General features: G+C 36.1%; 3 protein-coding genes across 4 annotated transcripts; all 3 read right to left on the minus strand.

The window, feature by feature from the left end:
- Positions 1-1,045: 1,045 nt before the first annotated feature.
- LOC133679795 (wall-associated receptor kinase-like 8) lies at positions 1,046-4,859 on the minus strand. Its single transcript, XM_062102493.1, has 4 exons — positions 3,726-4,859; positions 3,381-3,536; positions 1,513-2,758; positions 1,046-1,334 (listed from the first exon to the last, which is right to left on the minus strand). The coding sequence occupies exons 1-3, from the start codon at positions 4,597-4,599 to the stop codon at positions 1,542-1,544; spliced, it is 2,247 nt and encodes a 748-aa protein (XP_061958477.1). The 5' UTR covers positions 4,600-4,859; the 3' UTR covers positions 1,046-1,334; positions 1,513-1,541.
- Positions 4,860-5,644: 785 nt separating this feature from the next.
- On the minus strand, positions 5,645-19,114 carry LOC133679672 (structural maintenance of chromosomes protein 3). 2 transcript variants are annotated; one of them, XM_062102343.1, is made up of 30 exons: positions 18,864-19,114; positions 18,495-18,535; positions 18,327-18,402; positions 17,061-17,099; positions 16,886-16,953; positions 16,710-16,781; positions 15,660-15,739; positions 15,468-15,546; positions 15,238-15,355; positions 14,980-15,155; positions 14,312-14,557; positions 14,102-14,223; positions 13,500-13,644; positions 12,025-12,197; positions 11,845-11,944; positions 10,914-11,050; positions 10,551-10,752; positions 9,838-9,925; positions 9,601-9,754; positions 9,141-9,288; positions 8,830-9,021; positions 8,553-8,736; positions 8,402-8,472; positions 8,177-8,328; positions 7,679-7,847; positions 7,432-7,578; positions 6,942-7,037; positions 6,439-6,613; positions 6,104-6,295; positions 5,645-6,015 (listed from the first exon to the last, which is right to left on the minus strand). In XM_062102343.1, exons 2-29 carry the CDS (start codon positions 18,507-18,509, stop codon positions 6,105-6,107), a joined length of 3,615 nt encoding a protein of 1,204 aa, XP_061958327.1. In that variant the 5' UTR covers positions 18,510-18,535; positions 18,864-19,114; the 3' UTR covers positions 5,645-6,015; position 6,104. The 2 variants fall into 2 exon arrangements, with proteins under 2 accessions (XP_061958327.1, XP_061958325.1); XM_062102341.1 differs by having other exon boundaries at positions 5,645-5,965; positions 18,864-19,113.
- Positions 19,115-22,299: 3,185 nt separating this feature from the next.
- LOC133679800 (protein CHLORORESPIRATORY REDUCTION 42, chloroplastic) lies at positions 22,300-23,069 on the minus strand. Its single transcript, XM_062102498.1, has 2 exons — positions 22,661-23,069; positions 22,300-22,561 (listed from the first exon to the last, which is right to left on the minus strand). Exons 1-2 carry the CDS (start codon positions 22,945-22,947, stop codon positions 22,459-22,461), a joined length of 390 nt encoding a protein of 129 aa, XP_061958482.1. The 5' UTR covers positions 22,948-23,069; the 3' UTR covers positions 22,300-22,458.
- Between the last annotated feature and the right edge of the window lie 518 nt (positions 23,070-23,587).

Consider the following 23,587-nt stretch of genomic DNA (forward strand, 5'->3'; position numbering starts at 1 on the left):
ATATATATATATATATATGTTGATTATTATCCTTGTTATGATAAAGCATGATCAATTGTTGAATCTGAATTCTTGATATGAGCCAGTATATATTTTGAATTGACTTCTGAATTGATAGCTCCTCATTTGATTGATGTCATGAGTTGAGCCTTGAGATATGAATATGTCTGTTTGATTATGATTATAAACATATGGTATGTCAATCAGAATACCCGTACTAACAGGGTAGTGTTAGTCTTTGTGCACATCATATCTGAACCCTAGTTGGTCGGGGGAGTCACCAACCTATATGGACTGATCATCCCACAGTACGGAGTCTCATGCTCATTGCATTTTGATTTTCTGACGAGTTTTACCATCTGATCTTCTTGTTATGACCTATTTGAGAAACCTTTCTATAAGAACCTAGAGCCATAATTGTGTATATATTCATCATTGTTGTATCACCTCATGTGTGTGTGTGTGTATTGAACGTTATCTACTCACTGAGTTGTTGAACTCATCTTCTCATTATTTACCATTTTCAAGCTTATAGCTTGATAATAGGTTACTTTTGTTAAACCTTCCGAACCTGCTTTTTTGGTTGTAATTTGTACATTTTCCTTTATGTCTAGTTAGTGCTCTAAAACTCTGAATTTATATGAACTCTTGTATTAAGACAATCAAATTATATTATGAAGTTTGTTTTGTTATTAATGTTGCGTTGAACTCTGATTGAGTTAGGATAAGTTTGTATGTAAGTTTGGGTTCGTATAGGTATGGAACCTTGGAGGGGAACCTTGCTTATATGCCGGTCATGGATCTAGGGATCGGATCGTGGCAATGGGTCATGAGTTTTGAGGCACATCATGAGTTGGCTCACCTCTTATTATCTATATTACATATTTATCCCTCTATCTCGGGTTGACTTAAATTTTTTTATCACTTTTTATCTGATTTTGTGCCTTTATGATTTTTTTTCCCACGGTTTCGTGTTTTTTTTTTAAGAATTGTTTGTTCACAGTTGTTGCGTATTCTTTTATCATCTAATTAAATTTAAACCAACTTATTCATCTCAATTTCTCTAATTTCTTTGAAATGCGCTTGCAATATCTTAATATTATTTTTACATGACCATCCGGCCACCATAACAGAGGAGAACTTGGGACTTTTACCCATAAATTAGCCTACAAGACAATAATCCCAGCCTTTGGCGCCATTAGCAACAATCTAAGGAGGGACTATAACAAACCAGTTTCCATTTTGCTTCAGTGGTTGACCCAGAAACTCAAGCATTCAAAGATGTCCCTTCTAGGCACACCAAGATCACTCCATTTCTTCTTGTGATTAATTTGCTATATTTTCCCAAGGTGAGAAGAGAAATAATAAGATTAAGAGAACGTGAGCAAGATTTATATAGAAGAAAAAACAGTAACACCGATGGCTTAAAGCATTTCCGCAAAACAAATACCGAAACAAATCGTTTTAAGTTTATCCAAGAACATTACGAAAAAAGAAAAAGGAAAAACTTACAGAGTCGAGACACGTTTCTTATTAATGGATCACCAAGTCTTGAAAGGAACCAAAGGTTCGACATCTGATGATGATAGAGCTTGATCAACTTGAAAACTGCTGCAAGTAATTGATGTAGAAGCATCATCCCACGCACTGACTACTTCAGCCGTGATGCTCTCAGCTTCTTCGTTATTTTGTTGAACGTTCTTCTTTTGTGGCAATTGAATGATCCTCTCCAACTCTGATGTGACTTGTTTCATTGTCGGTCGATTTTTTCCATTCAAATTCAAGCATCTCATTGCAATATTAGCTACACCGATGACATCCTCCTTGGGGCAGTGCTCCTTAATTTGAGCATCAACAATATCAAAAATTCTGTTCTCTTCCATCAAAAGAACAAAATGCGCAGCCAAGTTTGTGTGTTCTTGTGACTCGTTTGTAAGAATTGCTTTTTGTCCAGTTAAGAGCTCAGCAAGAACTACTCCAAAACTATAAACATCACTCTTATCTGTAAATCGACTGGACCAAAAGTATTCTGGGTCCAAGTAACCAAAGGTGCCTTGCACATTAGTCGTCAAATGAGTTTGATCAACGGAGAGTGATCTTGAAGTCCCGAAATCGGCAATCTTTGCTCGATACTTGTGATCTAAGAGTATGTTGGTGGACTTTATATCTCGATGATAAATTGGAATGGAAGCTGCTGAGTGAAGATAGCAAAGTGCCCCGGCAGTTTCAGCAGCAATCTGTAATCTCATTTCCCATGATAAAGGGAACTCCTCATTTTGGCGATGGAGATACTCGGAAAGAGTTCCATTAGGAATAAATTCATAAACTAAAAGAGGAACTTCTGCCTCCAGACAGCAACCAAGTAGCCTGACTATATTTCTTTGGTTGATTTGTGAAAGAATACAGACCTCGTTGATGAATCCTTCAAGGTTTTCTTCACCCACCATTGTGGACCTTTTGACCGCAACAATTACTCCATCTGGTAGCATCCCTTTGTACACGGTACCTTGGCCACCTTGACCAAGTATCCTATTCACATTGAAACCATCTGTGGCAGTTTCCAACTCCTCTGAGCTAAATACTTTGGTTTTGGAAATACCACCTTGATCACTTGAGGATATTTGTTGCTGTAACAATAGACCACCATTCTGTCTGAAAAACTTCTGTTTCAGTTTGATGCTCTTCCTTTTCTCCATGATTTTGTACAGCCACCAACCACCAATGAGCAGTAACAACACTCCAACAACTCCAACAACAACTGCATTTCTCAAAAAAAAAAAGTTCTTGATTGGTCATTATTTAACGTTCACTTTAAAAGTGTCTTTGGGAAGATGGTATAACCCGCATTCCTTTTTTAAAAAAAATAAAAAATAAAAACATCAGAAGCAAAAACTTTTAATTTTGTTTTAGAAGATCGGTTGTAAGATCCAGAGACATAAAAGGACTCAAGAAAATTAGTGAGCCCAAAACAGTTCATAATGCAAGTATGAGAAATTGTTTTCTAAAATAATTAAAAATTATCTAGTAAAATAAAAGGAAAACAATGTTTAAACAAGAAGGGTGACTTTTGGAGTTTTTTATTTCTAAAACTCTACGATTGAAGATTTTCATATTTTGAATATTTTTTAAAATAAAAAATAAACTAGTTTTTCAATTAGCCTAATTTTATAATTGAATTATATATTTCAGTTTGATTTGATTATTTTTTTCTAACCCAGAAGGCAAATCCCTAGTAAATGATGCAGGTTGTTGATAGCCCAACTTATTGTTTTGGACTTTTGGGTGGATTGATGGATTAATTAATAAATTAAATATAGGATATTTGAAAAACAAGGAATACCTATCACTGCCACGTATTGAAGTGGATGCACATTAATTACCTGAAATAACAATTGTGATGATGCCAAACCCACGGCAACCTCTTTTGCCATCACCTCTCATGCCAAGTGGACATTTACATTCGTAATCCCCAATGGTGTTATGGCATTTACCGTGACATGGGTATCTCTTGCCGGCATCCTTGCACTCATCGATATCTGTCAGCATAACAAATTATGAATTCCCCTAAATTCAACACAGAGTAAAAGTTCTGTGAGGTTGTTTTGTTTCATAATTTGCCATGAGTGTGGATTTTGAAGTTGTTTTGTTTCAAGGATATCTGAGAAGAGGAATGAACAATCTTATAATTTCAATCTCTTAGCTACTGAAGGCATCTGTCACTTTACCTTGGCATCCTTTTTCAAGATATGGGTTTCCTTCGAACCCTTCATTGCATGCGCAGCGATATCCTTGACCATTATCGGAGTAGTAGCAATTTGTATTGATGCCACAAGCATATGAGCTCTTATTGGCCCGAGCCTCTTCGCATGTCTCGGTTTGAGCTACCCATTCGATCACAACATTTGATGCATCAAAATTTGTTGGAGTTCGAGAGAGTGGCCAATCCGAGAGGTTGAAGGAGACTTTCTCCTGAAGGAAAGCAAATCCACAAGGGTTAAATTCGGAAACAGTCGTGTGGTTGCGAAGGCTCTGAACGGTAATATTCAGTGACTTGAGACCCTTGGGAATCGAGGTCTGGCAGCATCCAGAACCCGAGCAGGAATTCTCCTTTGACATGGTAGCATTTACAGTACATAAAGAGAGACAACCAACCCCGGATGTCCCCTCCTTGTTGGTCCCCATGGCAATGGTATCACAACCAACTGCTGTGAACATATTTCTCGACTCTGAAATTGTGTAGGGGTCTATAAGATCCATTGACAGCTTGTAAAGCCTCGCCTGCTGCCCTGACTTGTCGTAGCAATCATATGCTGGAACAAAGAATATAGTGACTGTGCCCTCCTCCACCGATATATGGCGAGCAGGCACGAATCCAAACCACAGTTGTTGATGACCATCATCAGTTGAAGTGCATCTTAGAAAGAAGTTAGCATTCATGGCACATCTTTGTTCCCCAATCCCAAACGGGTAAGGAACAATAACATCCCCACACCTTTCTTGGCAGCCATCTTTCACATCTGGATTTGCTGTTGCTCCTGTTATTGCAGCCACCACTAGTAGCAACATCATCGGCAAAAAACCCCACCTCTGAAGTATCATTTTCTAAGCACAACCCAACTTGATAGATGTATATAAAGCAGCTCCAAACGTTCTTTTTTTGTTCTTTTTTTCTTTTCAATGAATCAAGAAACTCGTTCAAGGAAGAATTGTTACAAAATGGGGCCACACCTAGATAGGAGTCCCCCGTTGACCTTACCGGATTCCAGAATTACGGGGATGTATGAAACCCCAGTGAAACCAACCATCTTAGCGAACTCCACCAATTCTTTTTTTTTTATAAAAAAAAAAAAAGAAGTACTCCACCTATTCTCTCAGCTACCAAAGAGAGAAAAATAAATGCTGCCTTAAAATAGTCGAGCATTATACTAAATCAACGACATCAAAATTACTAAATTCTATCTTTCATTATCTCAGAAATGGGAAAGATTAGCGTTGACAGGGGAGCTTTGGCAGCAACTTTCGCAGGTCATTTTCAGCTCTTGATGTGCCTGCAAATATTGAAATTAGCATAGTTTTTAAAGTCCAGGTCACGGGTTCTGCTTGGGTCAGTATTCAGATCAACCTCAATTTTTTTTATAAATCAAAACATCATTTGGGTTAAAAAAAAATAATCAACGAGTTGTAACCGGATTTTTGAGTAGGTTTTGCTAAGTCACCCAGATTTTTTACTTTCATTATTTCATTTTAAACCCGGTCCAGTTCCAGCCTCGAGTTAGTCGAGTCCCGAGTCAACCCATCAGGCCGGATCGGATTTTAAAACTATGAAAATTAGAATAAAATCTGTTTTTCAAATTATTTTTTATTTGAAAATATATAAAAATAATTTTTATTATTTTTTAAAATTTAATTTTATATCAGCACATTAAAATAATTAATTATTTTTTAAAAAAAATCATTAAAAAAAGAGAGAAAATAATTTTGTGTTTGGATGAGAGAGAATTTCTAATCTATTTTTAGTTTGAATTTATAATATATTATATAAGAGTGTAGTTTAGTTTTTTCATTTAATTTGAAATTTTGATTTTAATTGGGAGAAAGCATCTAGAAGCGTCATGAAGGCTGATAGAAATCCATTCAGCGACAGTGCCAAGAAAGAGAATTTTTCCAATATTTAAATAACAGAACATATTGAAAAACATGGTTTGCATACTTGCCTAGGTAAAAGATCCGCACAGCTGCAGATCTCCAAGGTTTCCATCAATTTTGATACTGAACTAGTTCCTAGGCTAATATTGAAGAGACATGAGAAGCTGTGTGCTAATATAGCTCTGAGCTGTTTAACATCTATTTACAATCTTGAGATTCCAGCTAAGAAAATATAGTACATGGTAACAGCAAACAAATTTATCACGGCATCCTCGTATAGATCGATTTATCAGTCCTCCATCAGACCATCAGAGTTTGGCTGCACCAGCCATGAAGATGAAATCAGATCATTTCAGTAATGGTTCATCACTGGAAATCAATTTCACCATATCCAATATCTCACTCAATTGAAAATATCAAATAAACAAGAAAATGCTAGTGTTAAAAATATTCCGACCTTATTCAACATTATGAGATTGGTCGTGCTCAATAAAATCTAGCGCATCTTCCTTGGAGACAACATTGACTCGGCTCACCCTGTTTTTGTGTGTCACCCCATATAACTTGTCAGCAACCTTCACAAGTTCTGGCCTGAAAGTGGTGGTTATAAATTGTGTGTTTGCCATATCAGCCAGGCGACGAATCATGTCTAGCGAACAAAGTAATTAAGGATCACCTCCAATGGTTACATCTGATGGATAAACAATAGCTAAACAGCCAAAACAAGACCACAAAATAGAAACCATTAAAGCTTTAGGGAGATGGCAAAAAAACAACGTAGAAATAGGATACTTCCAACAGCAGTCCTGTACTGGGGATCCAGTGCTGCGTCTATCTCATCAAAAAGATAAAAAGGAGCAGGATCACATCGTTGGATGGCAAATATCAATGTCAGGGCTACTACAGTTTTCTGACCCCCTGATAACTGCTTCATTGATTGTGTTTCCCCTTGCCCTGTAAATGAAACCTACATACCAAAACCAACTTGAGGATATTTAAATTTGAGCATGCCCATATTCTTGAGGATAGAAGATGCCGTAGGAAAATTACTTCTGCTCACCCTATTTACTAGAAGGCAAATTACAAATGAAAACAAGATTTGCATGCATTTCGTGGAGTATTGTTTTTAACAAGACTAGCTGAATCCTAATCTCACCACTTTTTCAATGTCAATAAACAGAAAGGGCACTAAAAGGCTATTTACTATCCAATCCATCCTTTTTGAAAAAACAAAATTACTGTATCCTCATTTCTTAAAAAAATAAACACGTATAAATGAAAGAACAAACACATACCTTCACTTTCACACCTATGTATTTCTCAACCCTTCCCTCCAAATCTGCCTCACGAGGTCCGTCATCATCATAATCATCATCCCCATGATCACCATCCTGTCAAGATATCACAAATGCAAGCCATGCCATTTTTAAAATGCACTCCTACAATTATCTCAAAATATCAACATCAAAGACCAAGAAGAATACTGATTAAACTTGGAAAACAATAAAAAACACAAATGAAGAATACAAGTGCATTGTAGAAGAAAAAATTGATTTTGACTAGTTATTTTGTCAACATTTAAAAAAAATTCATCATCACAGCAGGACAAACAGTGCAAAAGTTAGATTTTGAGCAAGAAAAAATATGCTTATGGGACACTAAGAAAGGAATGGATTTATAAATTATGAACCAGCATATTGATTAGAGCAGTTAATAAAAAGTGAAACAGTAGTTAGAGATGGGAAAAAAAATGAAACTAAGGCTTAAAACACTCCTTTGACTAACCTTTTTCTTCATCATGACCAGATGACCATGACCACCCTGCACAAGTTCAGAGAATACTTCGCGAAAGTGTCGAGCAACACCCTTGAAAGTGCGTTCTATTGATTCATCCTTCCGCTGATCTAGAGCAGATATAAGTTCTCTTATTTTCTGCAAAAAGGCATTAAAGTAAAGATACAGAAATCATGAACTCATGTTAAAAACAGTAAGTACAAAAGAAGAGATTTAAATATAAAATTCCATACAATACCTCGTCACCTGCTTCCAGTTCAGCTTGCCTTTTCTGAAGTTCCTCCCGTTGCTCTGTGAAGTTTACATATTGATCTAGTGCCTTCTTGTTTACATGGCTGAACTGCTGAAGTTGCTCATTGCACCTATGAAGCATTTTATGCAAATCTTTCACGCCTCTCCGCTTATACCTATACGCTCCAATACAGGAGAGTATGTCATTTATCAAAAGAAACAATATATAAGTGGAAGCATGCAAACATTACCTGTTTCAACAGGTACCAGGTACATGCCAAGGCAAGACAAAAAAAAATCATCTTCGAAGATTTCAACATAAATATTGGCGGGAAAAACAGGCAGAATAAATCAATTAAAAAAACCTCGGGTCTCAGTTGATTACAAGACATGACAGTTTAACAATACAATAAAACCCAAGCACGAGAAAACTGAAGCTCAGATTGAAGTCATTATCACATGAAGAAACAATGAGGTAAATTTGAAGTTCAGAGAGAAGCTATACGTTTCAAAAGCATCTGATGACAAAGGACCCAGTTCCCTAATTTTGTTAGAGTATTCCTCCTGTTTAGCAAGAAAAATACTTCGTTTACTCAATAGCTGTTCCAGTTCTTTTGCTTCATCTTGAAGTGTTTTTTCATATCTGTCTTCCAAAACCTGTAAACACAAGTTGTCATCTTAGCTGCTGCAACAAATCCTAAAGATCAACAGTCTGCAAAAGGTGGCAAACCTTTAGTTCTGTCTTTTTATCTTTTTTCTCCTTTAGTTCCTCCTTTAGTCTATCTATCTTGTCAGAAACTCCTGAGAAGAGTAACCAGTCAAAAAAAAATTCTTCTTACATTTAATTATTAAAATCAAATTTTTAGAAACTCATAGCTCACTTTTGAGTTCCAGTGTTGTGACTTCAGCCAGTGATTTAGCATCGTTCAGTTCCTGCCTCTTCAATTCATCTTCACCATGTAACGTGTCAGAGTCAACCGTTGATATTATGGCTTCCAACTCTTGCTTCCGTCGTTTCAGGTTAGTTGTAAGATTAGTCTCTAGCTCCGCTTTTCTTGTTTCAGTCTATGTAATGAAAAATGCACATTCATGTGAAACAGAACACATTCCACAAAGGACACTACAATTACTACTAGACAAAAGGATGAGATTTCTAACCTCGATGCGATCTGTTCTACAGGTAATAAGCTTCTCTTTAAGGTCTTTTATTTCAGGGTTGAGTTGGGATAGTTCATATTTTTCCTCTGGTGTTAAGTGATCAATGAGCTCTGTGCCCATCTCTGCTTGTTTCATGACCATACTGGCATTAAGCTGTTCTATTTGATTCCGGACATCTGCAAGTGATTTTTCCTATAAATAGGATCCATTGAAAGAGGAATAAGAATACTAACAGCAACAATGTAATGGACACTCAAGAAAGGATAATCTGCCAGTGGTAAGGTAAGGGTGACTTGACAGTCTAAATGTACCTTATTTTCAAGAGCCGTGGAAATGAATTGTTTCTGCTTATTAGCATTAGCTATGTCCTGCTTAAGCTGTTCCAACTCTGATTTATCATGAGCCCGCTTGGCATCAATTTTCTGCTGCTCAGTGACGCGTTCAGTTATTCTCTGGTCTATATGTGAGATCAATTTAGCGAAAACAAAGTAGACAATAATAGATGGATGTAATTTAAGCTAAGGAATTAAGGAAACATCTGTTGAACTCTTCAAAAGATATTTTAGCAGTCAAGAGTTCTACTGTTCAACAATCAAACATCAAGCGTTGTTTGTTTACAAAAATTTTAGGAGTAAGATAGCATGGGGGATGTATTTACACATTTTTGCGACTATGGACAAGAAATCATACCCTAGTTTTACAATTAAATGAAAGCATAAACTAAAAGCACTCATTCAAAAACATTTTAAAAAAAAACAATAGTGAAAAAGGATATCTTGTAGCATAAATCTGACTTTTTCAAGTTCTTCTTCCTTAATGTTAATAGATTTTGTATTCTGCATAATCATGTTCATAAACTTCAACTTTGAGCGCCGATGGTCATAAAAGCCCCCTGTCATACCACCTTTCTTGCTTACTTGATCACCTGATCAGTAGTAAATTGTTACGGCATCTCGATCACATATGAAGGTCATAGTGCAAAATAAAAAAGAAGATTTCTATGCTAACCATCCACAGTTATGCAGTCCAAACCATCAGTTCGGGCAACTCTTGTGGCCACATCCAAATCTCGACAGATCACGGTTCTAGCAAATACCTGGAGAAAAAGAAAGAATATGTGGCAATATAAGCATGTAGCACATCCCACACCACTCCAGGAATCGTATCAACATCATAACAGTTTTAGCTCATGCAAATTTTCAAAAAGTGTTAACACATTTATATACAAGACCAATGGCATCAACAACGTTTCACAATCCAAAAACATGCCAGTCAAATAATTTAAGAATGCACAAATATCACATCAGGGAAAAAGTGTTTCACTTCACGAGTCTAGCATTGTGGTTAGGGGTGGACGACAGTAGCATATGTGTAGGTACTTCATAGCCTTCACTTACTTTTTTAAAGTTAGTGCCAGTCACCCAAAATTATCAAGTTCAAACTTTTTCCCATCAATATCCATCCTTAGATTCCCAAAGCAATCACTACAAGCTTCTCACAAAAAAAAAACTCCAACAAGAATAAATAACTACTGAAAACATCAGCAATCAATTGATAGAAAACACAGAGAAATAACCTCCTAGAACAAAATAGCACAAGAAATTACTGATTTTCAGTTATGTGCAGTCCGACATAAAAATTTCTAACAACAAAACTCACATCAATGTTTCTGCTGGGTCAATACCGTTTCAGTAAGAACAAACATGAGGAGGAGAACTAACCTGAGCAAATGCTGGCGTAAAATTGGGAGAGAACTTCAACTTCTTTAGCAAAGGTACCACATCAGAACTCTGTGGATAAGTTACTCGAGGTGCCTTTACCCTGTTCAGTGGAATAAAAGTAACTCGTCCTCCTTTCAATGCATTAAGGTGCCTAATTATCTGAGTTGATATGTTATCATCCTCAACCACAACATGAAATAAGCTGCTCAAAAGACAAACAGATATTAAGTACATCATTCAACGATGAAGTGATCAAAGCATAAGGTCAAAAGACTAATAGCGAGTATGCCAGCTTGTCAAGCAGATTGAGAACACGGCTCCAAGAGAGAAAACAATGAACATAATAGAATAGATTTTACATACCTGTTTCCAGCTGTAACTTCAACAGCAGTAAAATATTTCTCATCACAATCAAGCAGCTCTATTATTGGACCGAAAACTCCACTAATTTTGTACTCTCTGCAGATACGCCGAATAGAATTGAGCCCTCTCCTCACATCCTGATAACATAACATTGGCAAAGTTGCCAGAAACAGGAAGGGGTTCAGATAACATATAAAAACTAACTTCTACCAAATGATCATTGTTGTGTCCAGCCATCAAACAAGCAGGACATTAGGCTAATATGAATGCCTACGGCATTAAAATCAACCAATTGCAATGGAGCACATATTGCTTGTAACATGCATATTTTGGATGGAAGATAAGTTGAACCAAGTGGCTTAAACTTTCCTTCTATGAAAAGGATTTTTAAGCTGAGCTTGATCATGATTTATTTTCAGACATGGCTTGCTGTTTAGAAAGCTTGCAACTTGTTGAGCTTGGCCCAAATGCTCAGTTCATTCACAAATGACTGGTCACATGGCAAGTGATTTTATCAGTGTTGAGACTAAAACAGAAGCCAGAGAAATGTAAGAATTAATTAAAAAAAGAACGAGGTTGGCATGCTGCCCGGGCATGAAACATAGTCAATTTTGTTCATTAAACTGCTAACCATTTTAGCTTGTATTCTAAAAATATTACACAAGGATCTCAAGTACAAATTAAGGTCAGAAGAGTGGGCCTGAAAGTTCATGTTCATGGGCCCATTCAAGGCAAGCATGGGCCTGATTGGTCTTGACTTCAATCACAAACAAGCCTCACTGTGACGCTTGAACTTGGTTGTAATGAAACAATCAAAGATCAAAGAAGCTTTTTGTCAAGTTCAATTCAAGCTGTTCATACTCATGGAGGCATTTTGATAACTAAGTTTGTAAAATTAAAAGCTAAATAAATAAAGGAAGAAATCACTCACACCAGGAGTTGCATGATCCAGGCTCTTCTCTGCCTTGTCAACTTCTGTTCTTAGCTTATCAATTTCAGCAGAAAGTTCACTTTCCTTTTTCCACAATGATCTACAGAAACAAGAAAAAAAAAGTCAACCTGAGTACTTTCAGTAGGCCTGACCAAAATAAATACAGAAAAATAACCATACTTCCGCTCATCTTGCAGCTTGTCTCTCTGTGCTTTATGACTATTGAATCCTTCACGTGACTGGAAAATGAGAGAGTCTAAGGTTGCAATTTCAGCTTTGCGACTCTCAATGTAGGCATCTCGCTCTTTTAAGTCTGCATTCAGCCTATAAATTTCTTCGTGGAGTTTTTGCTCCTGGGGATATACACAAGTAGACAGCTTATTTAGCATCAGAATATTGAGGAAACAGCACGAGAGGCACATGGACTTGCAACAACAGAGCTAAGAAGTTCAATTCCGTACACAAACCAACTAACAAAACTTCTTCAATGAATCCAAACAGGCATGCACAAACCTTGCAGACAGTTCAACATAGAAGTAGAAATTCTCTTATAGCTCTTGTTTTTCGTTTAATTGTGGGCACCTATTACTTACTGCTATCGACCTAGACACCATAGCCATGGTACATACACTATCCAGAGATTGCACCAAAGCAGAATAAATGCCGAACATTTGAAGCCAGGACAGCATATGGAAAGTGTAACAGCTTTCTCCTCAAAATGTCCAGTTCATGCAGAAAAGAAAAATTAATTATTTCTCATAGCATGAAAGTTCCATTTCCTTGGTCCATTTTACTAGGGGTAAAATGAAAAAAATACCCAACAAGGAATGAAGGGTAAGGAAAAAAAATCTAGAAATCCACAGGAAGCTTCCTTGAATCTACAAGTGGAATTGTTGACATCCACATGCAAGGAATTATTCAAAATAGCAGAAACTCAAAACATGCTTCTAGTATTAAGACTCAGAAATATATGTGCAAATATAGGTGCCCCAAACCCTACAAGGTCAAACCAAGCCAGGAATAAAATCCCAATTAATTCTTAAATAATGATGTTCTAATTACTTATTAGCAAATCCTCCATCTACAGTATGTTCTATTATATGTGTCATGTCAGCTGTATGCATTAGTTTATTGACAGTAAAGAACAAAAAACTAATGTGAGAGGCACTTTCAGCTGAAATCATAGCTTAGGGAGTAATTTACAGAAACTTTTAGTTGAAAAGAGACCTTACATTTTAGCCTTTTCTAAGGTATACCACTACTAGTCAAGAAGTGCTAACATTGTTCTTTTCACACCTAAATTTACTAAAGAGAAACCTCCTGAGATTGCATACCCTAGAACAAAAGAAAAGGAGGAAAAAGACACCTAGGACAACTAGCCTATAAGGGCTGTAATCCATGGATTGGAAACAGGATACAAGAAATTGAACAAACAATATACTAATGAGGTTAATCATTCTATTCAAAAAAAAAAAAAACTTGACATTGTGTTTTGATCTTTGAATTATCTGATAAGAGGCCTGGTCCTTTCTTAATTAAATGATGGGCATGAGATAAGAAAGTGCCTCCTAATCTATCCACTAGGAAAATCCTGACAACAATAGTTCATCAGAGATGATGTTCAAGTATCAGAATAGATTAATGTGAACTCTTGCCTGAGCCAAATTTGAAGAAAGAACTCGTTGTAAATCATCAATTTCCTTTTGAAGCCATTTGTCACGAGCAGCTTTGCTGGAAAACTGGGTTGCACGACCTTGTTTTTGATAAAGTATGCTAAGCTGCTTTTCACGCTCCATTATTCTGCAAGTTGCCAAAACCGTTTATGAAAGAAAGGTACCGCACATGGCACAAGCTTTTCTCCCAAATAAATGTGCTATTTTGGCATAGACAATGAACCATCAAAGGCCAAGAAAGAAAATACACTTCAGGAGCGCAAAGAAAATCAAGAAATTTGTAAAATAAAGCAAACAAAAACTTTTTACTGAATAAATCTATCAGAAAAAAAATTTTACTGACTTGACATCATGACTGATCTAAGGCCTCCTTTACATGTCCGAAGTAATGGAGCTGCAGCAAACCCTGGACACTATCTGAATGCAGTCTGATCTTTAGCATGTTCACTTTAAGTACCAGACAAGACTAAAACCCATACACTAGGACCAAGCAATCTCAGAATTCTAGTAGTAGACAAAACAATTGCGCCTGGTCCATGTGCAATATGCAAAAGCATGCGCAAAACTGAGAATTCTTGGCTTACCTCTTGGTGATATCCTTTTCCTTTGAAAGGTGTTCTTCATAGATGGGACTGATTTTGTTGAGCTCCTTCTGAGAATCCTGTATTTCTTTCTGTAGAATATCAAGTTGCTTCATGGCATCATCCTGAAAGCATGTGCATACATTGAATAAAAACATTCAGCATTCTTTATCCTTAAAAAATAATTAACATTTCTCTGTTAGAGTTTAATACTTTGGCTTGGATATTTCCAGAAAATCTCTCTAGCATATCTTTCACATCAAGCTCAAGCTCTGTCTGCTTCTTTATTGCTTCTGTTTGTTGTTTCTCTGCTGCCTCTTTCTCTTTGTTCAATGCTTGAACTTCTTTTGTAAGATCTTTGAGCACCTTCTCCAAGTCCTTGGACTCTTCATGAGCATTCAACACATCGTTATACATCTTCGCTGATTTTTCAGAAACCTTGCTCCGAGCATCCTCAACCTGAGATGGGGACAGATAAATATATATAGGCACTACCTCACCTCAGAAAAAAAAAACGAAACAATAAAGTTCAGACCCTGGACAGGTCTTAACATTTAAGGCCAAGACAATCTAACACTGCTACAACACCAGTTCCCCATTCAAAACTCCAAAATTATCTCATAATAAATAGGCGCATAAAGAACAAGGTACAAGAACCGGTGGAAGAAATGAAAGAGTTAATACATCTAAAATAATGAGTTTCATCACATTTATTTGCTGTCAGCTAAATTTTGAGCAGCATATCCTATTTATGTTTAGTCAGTGAAATGTCTGTCCGGTATATACTTCGACTAGCAATTTGGTGTAACATTCTTCATGATTCATAAAAGCAGTACATGAAGAAACCTTTATGCATGTCCAAGCATCTGACATGTACTAACCTCCAACAATTTCTGTCGAGCATCATGGAGTTCCTTATCATAAATAGTATATTCTAGAGATTTTCGCTGCTTGTCAAGCTGCTGATATTTTCTCAGCTCCTCTTTCTCTTCATCCAGTTCCTTCAGCCTCTCATCCAAGTACTGAACAACTTGAATTATCTGCTTTCTTTTGTTCCCTGCTTGACAGAAAACATAAAATTATACACATACTGGAAAACATCCACAAAAGAAAACCCAACTCCACTATTCCTTCCTTGCCTGTTTCCTGCATAATTTTCAAACTCTCACGGCGTCTCTCTTCATACACTCGGGTGCCACCGATTTCTTTCAATAAATCGAGACGTTCAGAGTCTTTCATCAATGTCAACGATGCTATCTATGATGTATCACAAGAAACAAAAAGGAAATTAAAAAATAAACAAGCAGGAAAAGAATATACATAAATTTTAAGAAGATTATGCCATGAAGAAAGGTTTAAGGTGTCAAACCTTTCCTTGCTGCACTACATAGTATGGATTAGAGCGAGAGAACCCAGCACTTTCCAGTAAATTCATAACTTCAGTTTTCCTACAAATTATCAGACTTTCTATCATTGAGCTTACAGAAACAAATTGAAACGCAGTGAGAAATAAAGTAAATAAAGAACATAGATTTCTTTTCTAAAAAGGACAGATACTCACGTAATGTGCTTTCCATCCAAAAAATACTCATCCTTTTTCAAACCGATTGTTCTTCGAAGACGCACTTCCTCCTTATCAACCTGTTGATAGGTGAAAAGGCATGCTTAACATGTGAAAGAACAAGAAGAAAAGGACAAATGAAAGCACACCATATGTAACAATATCTCTTATGAGGAAAACAAAACATGGATCGAGGGGACATTGTATAAAGCAGTTTGCAGCCATGTTAAGATAATATAGCAACAAAGAAGTGCCAATCAAATTTTTTTTCTCCTCTTCCACAATTCTTGCATGACCCACACACATAACTGCAACAAAAGGCTATTCCCCAAAAGTGTAGCAACCATTTTCTATCACAAAAATAGCCATGCCAGTAGCTTGCCATTTGAGGTGGCCATCAACAGTGATAGAGTTGGTTCCAGTTGTTTGATGCAGGGACTACATAGTTGAAATAGAGACTTCCAGCCCAAAACCCCAGGAAGCCAGGAGTATAAGGACTTGGCATGATGGTAGTAATTAAAGACAAAAGCCTAATAAAATATTAACCAATCTGGGTTGATCTATATGATAACAGATTTCACAAAGAACGAGGTGGAGATTGAGCACTTTGGAAGAAGAAAAGAGTGATCAGGTTCCTTTCATCTTTTGAAGGTTAGGAGGGATGAAGAAAATAGAACAAAAAGAAAATCCAATGGCCACATTTATTGTTTTTTTTCCCTAGTTCTTCCCGTAAAGCATTAAAAGGTTGCCAATTTTATGCATGGCTGCAAGGATAGTGGCAGAATCCTGGATCATTGTCCTAACTGATGGAGGCCACAGCTTGTCTTTATGAACTTCTTAAACAAAATTATGCCCTCATCAGAGAAAAACTAACTCAAAGGAAATTCTGGAGCACAATGGGAAAAGAGTAACAATATCGAAAACTTATATGTTAAAAGAAGAAAAAGATGAACATAAAATAAGGATCTTTCTCCTTTTGTAATAATATCTGGACCATTATTTAACCTCCATAACCCAGTAAAGAAAACGAAGTAGGTTGTGAAGCATTACCGGGATGCGATTGTCAGAATTATCAAACACAATCTCCACAAAAGCAGATAAAACTTGATGGCCTGCACCTTCCTGTTCAATAGCAGAAATCAGCATAACTCAAACTTAAAAGGGTGACAAAAAAAAATACCTTGATCTCATAGATTGGAATTGAGATAGTATATGATGAAACATACATGGAGTAATTGATGCCTGTCATCATTGCGCAGGTTTTGGAAGAGATCACTCAATACAAAACGAATGGCTACAAAAGAAACATATCATAAGCCTGTGATAGATGTTCGATTTCAATTAATTTCAATAAAAGTTTATCAAAAAAGAAAAAAAAAATTCAGGGACATGATCACTCACCATGGAAAAAGTTTGTCTTGCCAGATCCATTAGCACCAACTGCAGAAGACATATAGGACTTACAGAAGAATTCACACGATAGCCCATTTTATATGGATCAAGTCAGAAAAATAAATTGACAGAGCAAAGAAAGAACAATAAATTAAACATTAACCAAGATCCAATCAGTTCCTTGAAACAGGGAGCTGCAAAAAAGAAATGCATTCCTCGTCCCTGTCATGGTCTTGGCTCCCCCTCTTTTAACAGCCATCAGGTACTCTTTTTGGCCTCCCAACTTCTCTGAGCATATAACTCTCCATACCCTTCACACTTACAGGTTGTTTGGAAACTTAAGGTTCAAGTAGAAATGATATCATTTCAACACCATTTACCTAATTCTAGTGTTTGCAAAGCTTTAAGCAGCATAGATGAATTTTAAAACCAATTAAAATTTGAGATTTTCATAGATTTGCAAATCACACTAAAAGGGGGGTGATTTGCTTCAAAATTGACCCATTAGAAATTAATCCCAAAAACATCCCTCTCTCTCTCACACACACACACACACATACTTGGAATAAGTTTTTCAGGGGTGGGGGCAAGTTGGGTAAATAATTTATTTTCATTAACTCAAGTTAATGAATTCCTCGATTTTAAAACCTATTCCAAACAAAAGAATTCAATTAGCAAATCAAATCAATTTAATCAACTTAAATAGTTGAAATCATTTCTGGTACAGCATTGGTTCTGAACAAGCTGTTATAGTTTTAACATTTTCAGAGTTTCAAGATTTTAAAAGGGATTCCACACACGCACATGTATGATGACAAAGTGATGATATGTATATTACATGGCAATGCTTCTATTAGATGGCAAAGTTATGGAACTACCAAACTTTCTCGGGATGATTCTTGGTGCTGTACATTACTAGATGGACAATTTCTGTTCTCTTTTGAGAAGATGTGGAAATTCTACATTTGATGAAATTTTGTGGGAAGTGGTTCCTGATCATGCCACATTTTTCCGCTGCTTACAATTTAACTTCACAGACACCCGTAAAGAATTGGAAAGCTATTCTTAGAGAGACACTGCATAAAAATGCCCTAATCTAGGTAGGTTTCCATATTAAAAAAAAAATTGAGAGGGAGAATTGTGTAAATTTAAGGGGACCCTGGAACCACAGCTCCTAGGTTTCAATCAAAAAAGTATTACCACTCATCACTCAATATATTATATCCCAAAAAACAAGTTAATAAAAATAAAAACCACAATGAAAAACAAACTTACCAACACAATTAACCTTCGGACTGAAAGGCTCGGTTGCAATCTGTTCTCGATAGCTCTTAAAACCCTCGATTATCACCTATATCCAAACACAAATCAAATTCAGTTTTCTAATTCCAATAAAAAAGAAAATACATGCAAAAGGGGGGGGGGGAAACAGCATGGCATTACCTGCTTTATATGCATCCTGAAATTACAAAGTAACCCAGCCTCTGTCAAATAAATCAACGAATAACACCGTTAGTGGATTCAGTACTATTTTCCTTCCTGTTATTTCAAGTATTGAAAAATAAATAAAATTTAAATTTTCAAAAAAAAGCAAGAAATTAAAAGGAAAAAAAAACAGTGTCCGAATTAAAAATAAAGAATTAAAAACCTAACAACGGCTAACTGATTCATTTGAAGCACGAAAACTAGGGTTTCAACTTCCAAAAATTTACAGAGAATACCAGAATCGAAGGCTCAAACCCTAACCACTAAATAACAAATACAGACACTGAGACGACTCCGTAGCTAAGCTAAACTATCAATAAAACTTACAAAGTTGTTACTTCATAAGGTAGAGAGAGGGGTTTGACTTGGAGAAGAGAAACGGAGGACTGGGAGCAAGTGAGCGAGCGAGTGAGTTGGTAATTTAGGCGAGTGATTCGGATGCGCAGGTCAAGGCCATTAAGCAGAGAGCCCTAGCGGTTATTTTAGCGCTGCTTGCGGGTTTTAGCGAGGGAATGAAAAAAAAACATGGGCGGGCAAAGCGTGAGTGAAATTTAGTGAATGGATAGAGGAAAATGAGGAGAGGGGCTCTGCTAGTATGCGCTTGAAGCGTATTGTGCAAGGCTGGGAATGGGAGAGGGGTGTTTGTTATATGGGGTTGGGCTATCCGAGCTGTGGATAAGGAAAGCCTTATCATTCTTACTGGATCTTCAAAGGACCCATCATTTTTTTATTATTATTATATACCACCTTTGTCTAAAATCTTTGCAAATCTTTAACAAAAGAAATCATCAAAATGTTCCAATCAAGTAGAGAAAAAGGTTATAGTTGAGAAAATGCTCAAAAATATAGATTTTATGGTTTATAAAATATTAACTATGCTTAAAACTAATGCTAATTCAGTTAATTATAATATTGAATAGATTAATATCATGTATCCTATACATGTATTGAATTGATTTTATATTCATATTCAATGTTATCAAATTCAACCTGTTTTATCATATCAATTTATTAATTTATAATTTATTTTAGATTAAATTTTAATTTTAATTAAATTTAAATTTAATAAAAATTAACCTGATTGATTCATCAATTGATTAAAAAATTATTTAAATTTATTAAAAATAAAACTTGAAACAATGATATTTTTTTACTTACGTACAAGACTAACCTATTTAATCTGTAACTTAGCTAATATCCTTAAACTTTATTAATTTTTGCCGTATTCATCACTCGATCAATGGATAGATTTATAGACTACGGTAACAAGATTTTATTTCTTATTTTTCCCATCATCAAAACACTAAATTACTATGGTTTTATTTTATTTTTTATTTTGCATTTCAAAAATATTTTTGAAAAAAATTAATTTTTTTTAATATCTTTCTTTACTCAAATTATTTTATTTTTTTTATTTTCAGATTATTTTGATGTATTAATATAAAAATTTATTTTATATATTTTTAAATAAAAAAATAATTTATAAAATAATCCTAACAAACTCTTATACCCGTTAAATCAAACATTGAATTCTTGAATAAAAATTTTGTCGTGCAAGGTTTTGGACCGGAAGAATTTGGTCCACAGTCCTGTAAACCTGGGCTCTTTAGCAAAAGCCTTGTAACAAGGGCCTTTGTTGGTCTGGGCTCTTGTTTCTTCTCGTCAACAAAGTGTAAAGTCTCGAATTAAAAACAAATATCAATTAAGTCCCTTACAAAAATAAGTTTTCAACCAGGTTCTCCATTATTAGACTACGCAATTAATTCTCACGTAAAACTTTTAAAAATTGAAAACTAACTGGTTTGGTTCGGTTATTTGACTTGACTTGATTGATTTTTCAAGACAAAACCAGCTTGATTGAATTTTTTTATCCGAATCAAACTGGATTAACCACTTCTCGTCCCTAATTTTAATAAATGATGGGGATCCTATTAAGAAATTTTTTGTCTGGCTACCTTCTTGACAATCAAGTGATAATTGGGGAAAATTTATCCTTGTACCCGAAAAAGACTTGATTCTATCCGTTTCCGCGTACAACAACCAAACCGACCTCGTCACAATCCTATATTACCTTCAGGAAAAGAGCCACCGCCTATAAAAACAACCAACCTGCAACACTTCCTCTACGTTCCACGAAAAACAATTTTTTCCTCTACTTGTCACTGAGTTTCCTTCAATTTTCTCTTTCTTTCTCTGTTGATTTCTTTAAAAACAATGGAGTTCGACAAAGGAGACAAAGTGGAAGTATGTAGCACACAAGAAGGCTTTCCCGGGTCATATATTATACAGTACAGCAACAGTGGTCAAGAAACTTGACACCAACTCTCATGCAGTGCAATACAAGAACTTAGTCGAAGAGGAAGATACGTCAAAGCTACTGATAGAGACAGTTTCTGCTGATGAGGTGAGGCCAGTGCCACTGGGAATCAAATTTGGAAGCGGGTTTTCTATGTTTGATAAGGTTGACGCTTTTGACAATGATGGGTGGTGGGTTGGCAAGGTTACTGTACAGAGAGGGCCTCTGTATTTTGTCTTCTCTGAGACAACAGGGGATGAGATAGCTTACCATGTCTCAAGATTGAGGATTCACTTGGATTGGGTTAATGGCAAGTGGGTTTCATCAAAAAAGATAGTTTCTTGAATCATCTACTAAGTTTCTTTCTTGACAAGGAAACATTATTATTATTGATATCTGTAACCGCAAGCAAGATTGAGGATTTGTTTCGTAGATCGAGTAGTTAAACTGGGAAAACACACTGACGAAATTATCGGTTCTCCGTGTTAACTCTTGATCAATACTTGTTTAGATTTGTTGAGATGTTTCGAATAATCTGGTGAGCTTTACTTTCTAGAAGTTAAAAGAGTTCGGATTTCTCAGTAGAAGTAGCTGATCAATTTATCTGTTTGATGGAAAAAAAAGTTGCTAATGGCCATTTAATTGTGTTTAGAGATGGAATATCAATGATCAACTCTACGAATTACTGATTAATTTCTTATTTTGGTAGTGAACTCTTGATCATGTTTTCATCATATAATGTGGTTTCGGATAAGAGAAGACCATAATTAAGATCTAGCGCATTAGGTTTTTGTTTACAAGGTTCTGTACTCTGTGAACTTTGTTTGCCTTGGCAAATTGAAATCAAGAGAAGTGAAGGGAAATCTTGTTTTCTGTAACCAATAAACCATACTTCCATGTGCCAATGCCTTCAGCTATCAGCTATTTCTCAGGGAAAAATTGAAAGAAGTAATGTTCAGGCTCATTCATGGCAATTGGCAATCACACTCCTAACTAAAGGAGCTACCTCCTCTAATTTTGGTATTTGTCTTAATGGTATTTATGCGCGCCCATTAACCTATCATTAGCACAGTAATCCATTCACTATCCATATTCACCTCAGGTTTCTCTTTTATAATCAAGCAGCATAAGATGCTTGTTTTATCAAATAGATGCAGTTTTGCCACAGATCGATGCAACGAACAGGGCGAGGATCGAATGGGATAAGAATTTGTATGGCCATGGTACAAGCCCTTCCTTCCCCATTGTACAAGAACCCCCTTCTCTCATCCTCGTGGATCACCAGCTGGGCTCTAGAGTCCTGTCTTGACTCGCAGTCATGCCAAGTTGGCTATACATTTCTACAAAGTTTATTGAACCTGCATCTGAAAGATGGGGGTCTAATTTTCTTGTCAAGAAAAAGATTGCCATTGATGCAAGTTCCTGGAGGTGAAGTCCTCTAGTTCATGCAGTGTTAATTATGATATATGGGCACGAAGAGAATATCATATTGATAAATTAAGAAAGAACAAGAGAGAAAAATCTCAAGCTTTGCCATGCAAGGCGTGTTCTACTACACTTCCATTATCACACCCGTACAGGAGCATGAAGTCTTCCGATCCCACCTGAAAGCAACCTCGTAGCTCATCATTCACTGAGCTCCAAGGGCTTGAAATATTTGCCATCTATGAGATAGGTGCCAATAGCAAGACGAACTGCCCACACATCCTTGGGCTTTCTTGACACAATTCTGCACATAACACATATCGAATCGTATATTCATCAATACTCGGTCAAGAACAATCTGCTATATATGCACACATCTTCAAGAGAGCGAGAGAAGGGTTACCTTCCCACATCACCAGGCTTAACCAAGCCAGTGTTAACCCGGAGGCAGGGCATGGTTGCTGCTGTCTTGATCATTTTGGGAGCCTCAATAACAACTACAGGAGACCCTATCCCAAGTTTGGTAGTACTTTTGGCTGGCAAATTTGTCTCTGACGATGATGATTCTCTAGATTCACATCTAGTAACCACATTGAGTTTTCGGTTCCGAACATTATTTATGCTGTGATTGGATTGCAAAGTCGGGTTTGTTCGTGGGATTGTGGAGGTAGAGGAGAAAGATAATGCCATCAGAAGTTTAGCAAAGGCAAGTAGAATTCTATGCGATTGGGATAATATTTGCGTGGTTCTAACTGAGTGGTCTGTGTTGGATGAAGTGCTAGCCAGTTCTTAGTTTTATTGCAACATTTGCCTCTCATGTATATGCACAGGATACTCAAATACGACCTGATCACTAACAAACATAAGAGGTGACTTCGATATTTTTTTTTAAGTATTTTTAAAAGATATTGATTCATTAAAAAAAATAAATTGAATTGCTATTCAATTGAATAATTGAATTGTTGAGTGAACAATTCCTTGGTTAACTCAAGATAATCGTTTTTAATTAAAAAAGAAAGTTCATTTCTTTTTTTTTTTAAAAAAAAAAACAAATTCTCTGGTGTTCACGCATTAGAATTTGAAAGAGATTTGAGCTACGTTAAATATTTCTTTTAGTTTAAATTAAAACACGATTTGGGTAAGAGATTATGAGAAGCTATACACCTTGAAGTGAAAGTGTCACATCTACCAAAAATAATTAATATTTGGACTAGTCCCTTGATCATCACGAGAGAATAAGGAAAAGAAAAGCAAAAAACTCCATTGCATATCCGATATAGGAGCTCTAAATGGACATGATTTTTTGGTCATTCTCTCCTCATAATACAAG

Source organism: Populus nigra, chromosome 19, assembly GCF_951802175.1.
Source record: "Populus nigra chromosome 19, ddPopNigr1.1, whole genome shotgun sequence".
NCBI classification, from domain to species: Eukaryota; Viridiplantae; Streptophyta; class Magnoliopsida; order Malpighiales; family Salicaceae; genus Populus; species Populus nigra.

Excerpts from the sequence above, each read along its gene's own strand:
- LOC133679795 (XM_062102493.1), bottom strand. The coding sequence starts at position 4,599 with ATGATACTTCAGAGGTGGGGTTTTTTGCCGATGATGTTGCTACTAGTG. Across the intron at positions 3,537-3,725 it reads TCTTGAAAAAGGATGCCAAG|ATATCGATGAGTGCAAGGAT; the intron begins GTAAAGTGACAG and ends TTATGCTGACAG. Across the intron at positions 2,759-3,380 it reads CATCACAATTGTTATTTCAG|TTGTTGTTGGAGTTGTTGGA; the intron begins GTAATTAATGTG and ends TGAGAAATGCAG.
- LOC133679672 (XM_062102343.1), bottom strand. Across the intron at positions 13,645-14,101 it reads GAAAAGGATATCACCAAGAG|AATAATGGAGCGTGAAAAGC; the intron begins GTAAGCCAAGAA and ends GGCAACTTGCAG. Across the intron at positions 9,926-10,550 it reads TTACGCCAGCATTTGCTCAG|GTATTTGCTAGAACCGTGAT; the intron begins GTTAGTTCTCCT and ends CTTTTTCTCCAG.
- LOC133679800 (XM_062102498.1), bottom strand. The coding sequence starts at position 22,947 with ATGGCATTATCTTTCTCCTCTACCTCCACAATCCCACGAACAAACCCG. Across the intron at positions 22,562-22,660 it reads AAGCCTGGTGATGTGGGAAG|AATTGTGTCAAGAAAGCCCA; the intron begins GTAACCCTTCTC and ends TGTTATGTGCAG.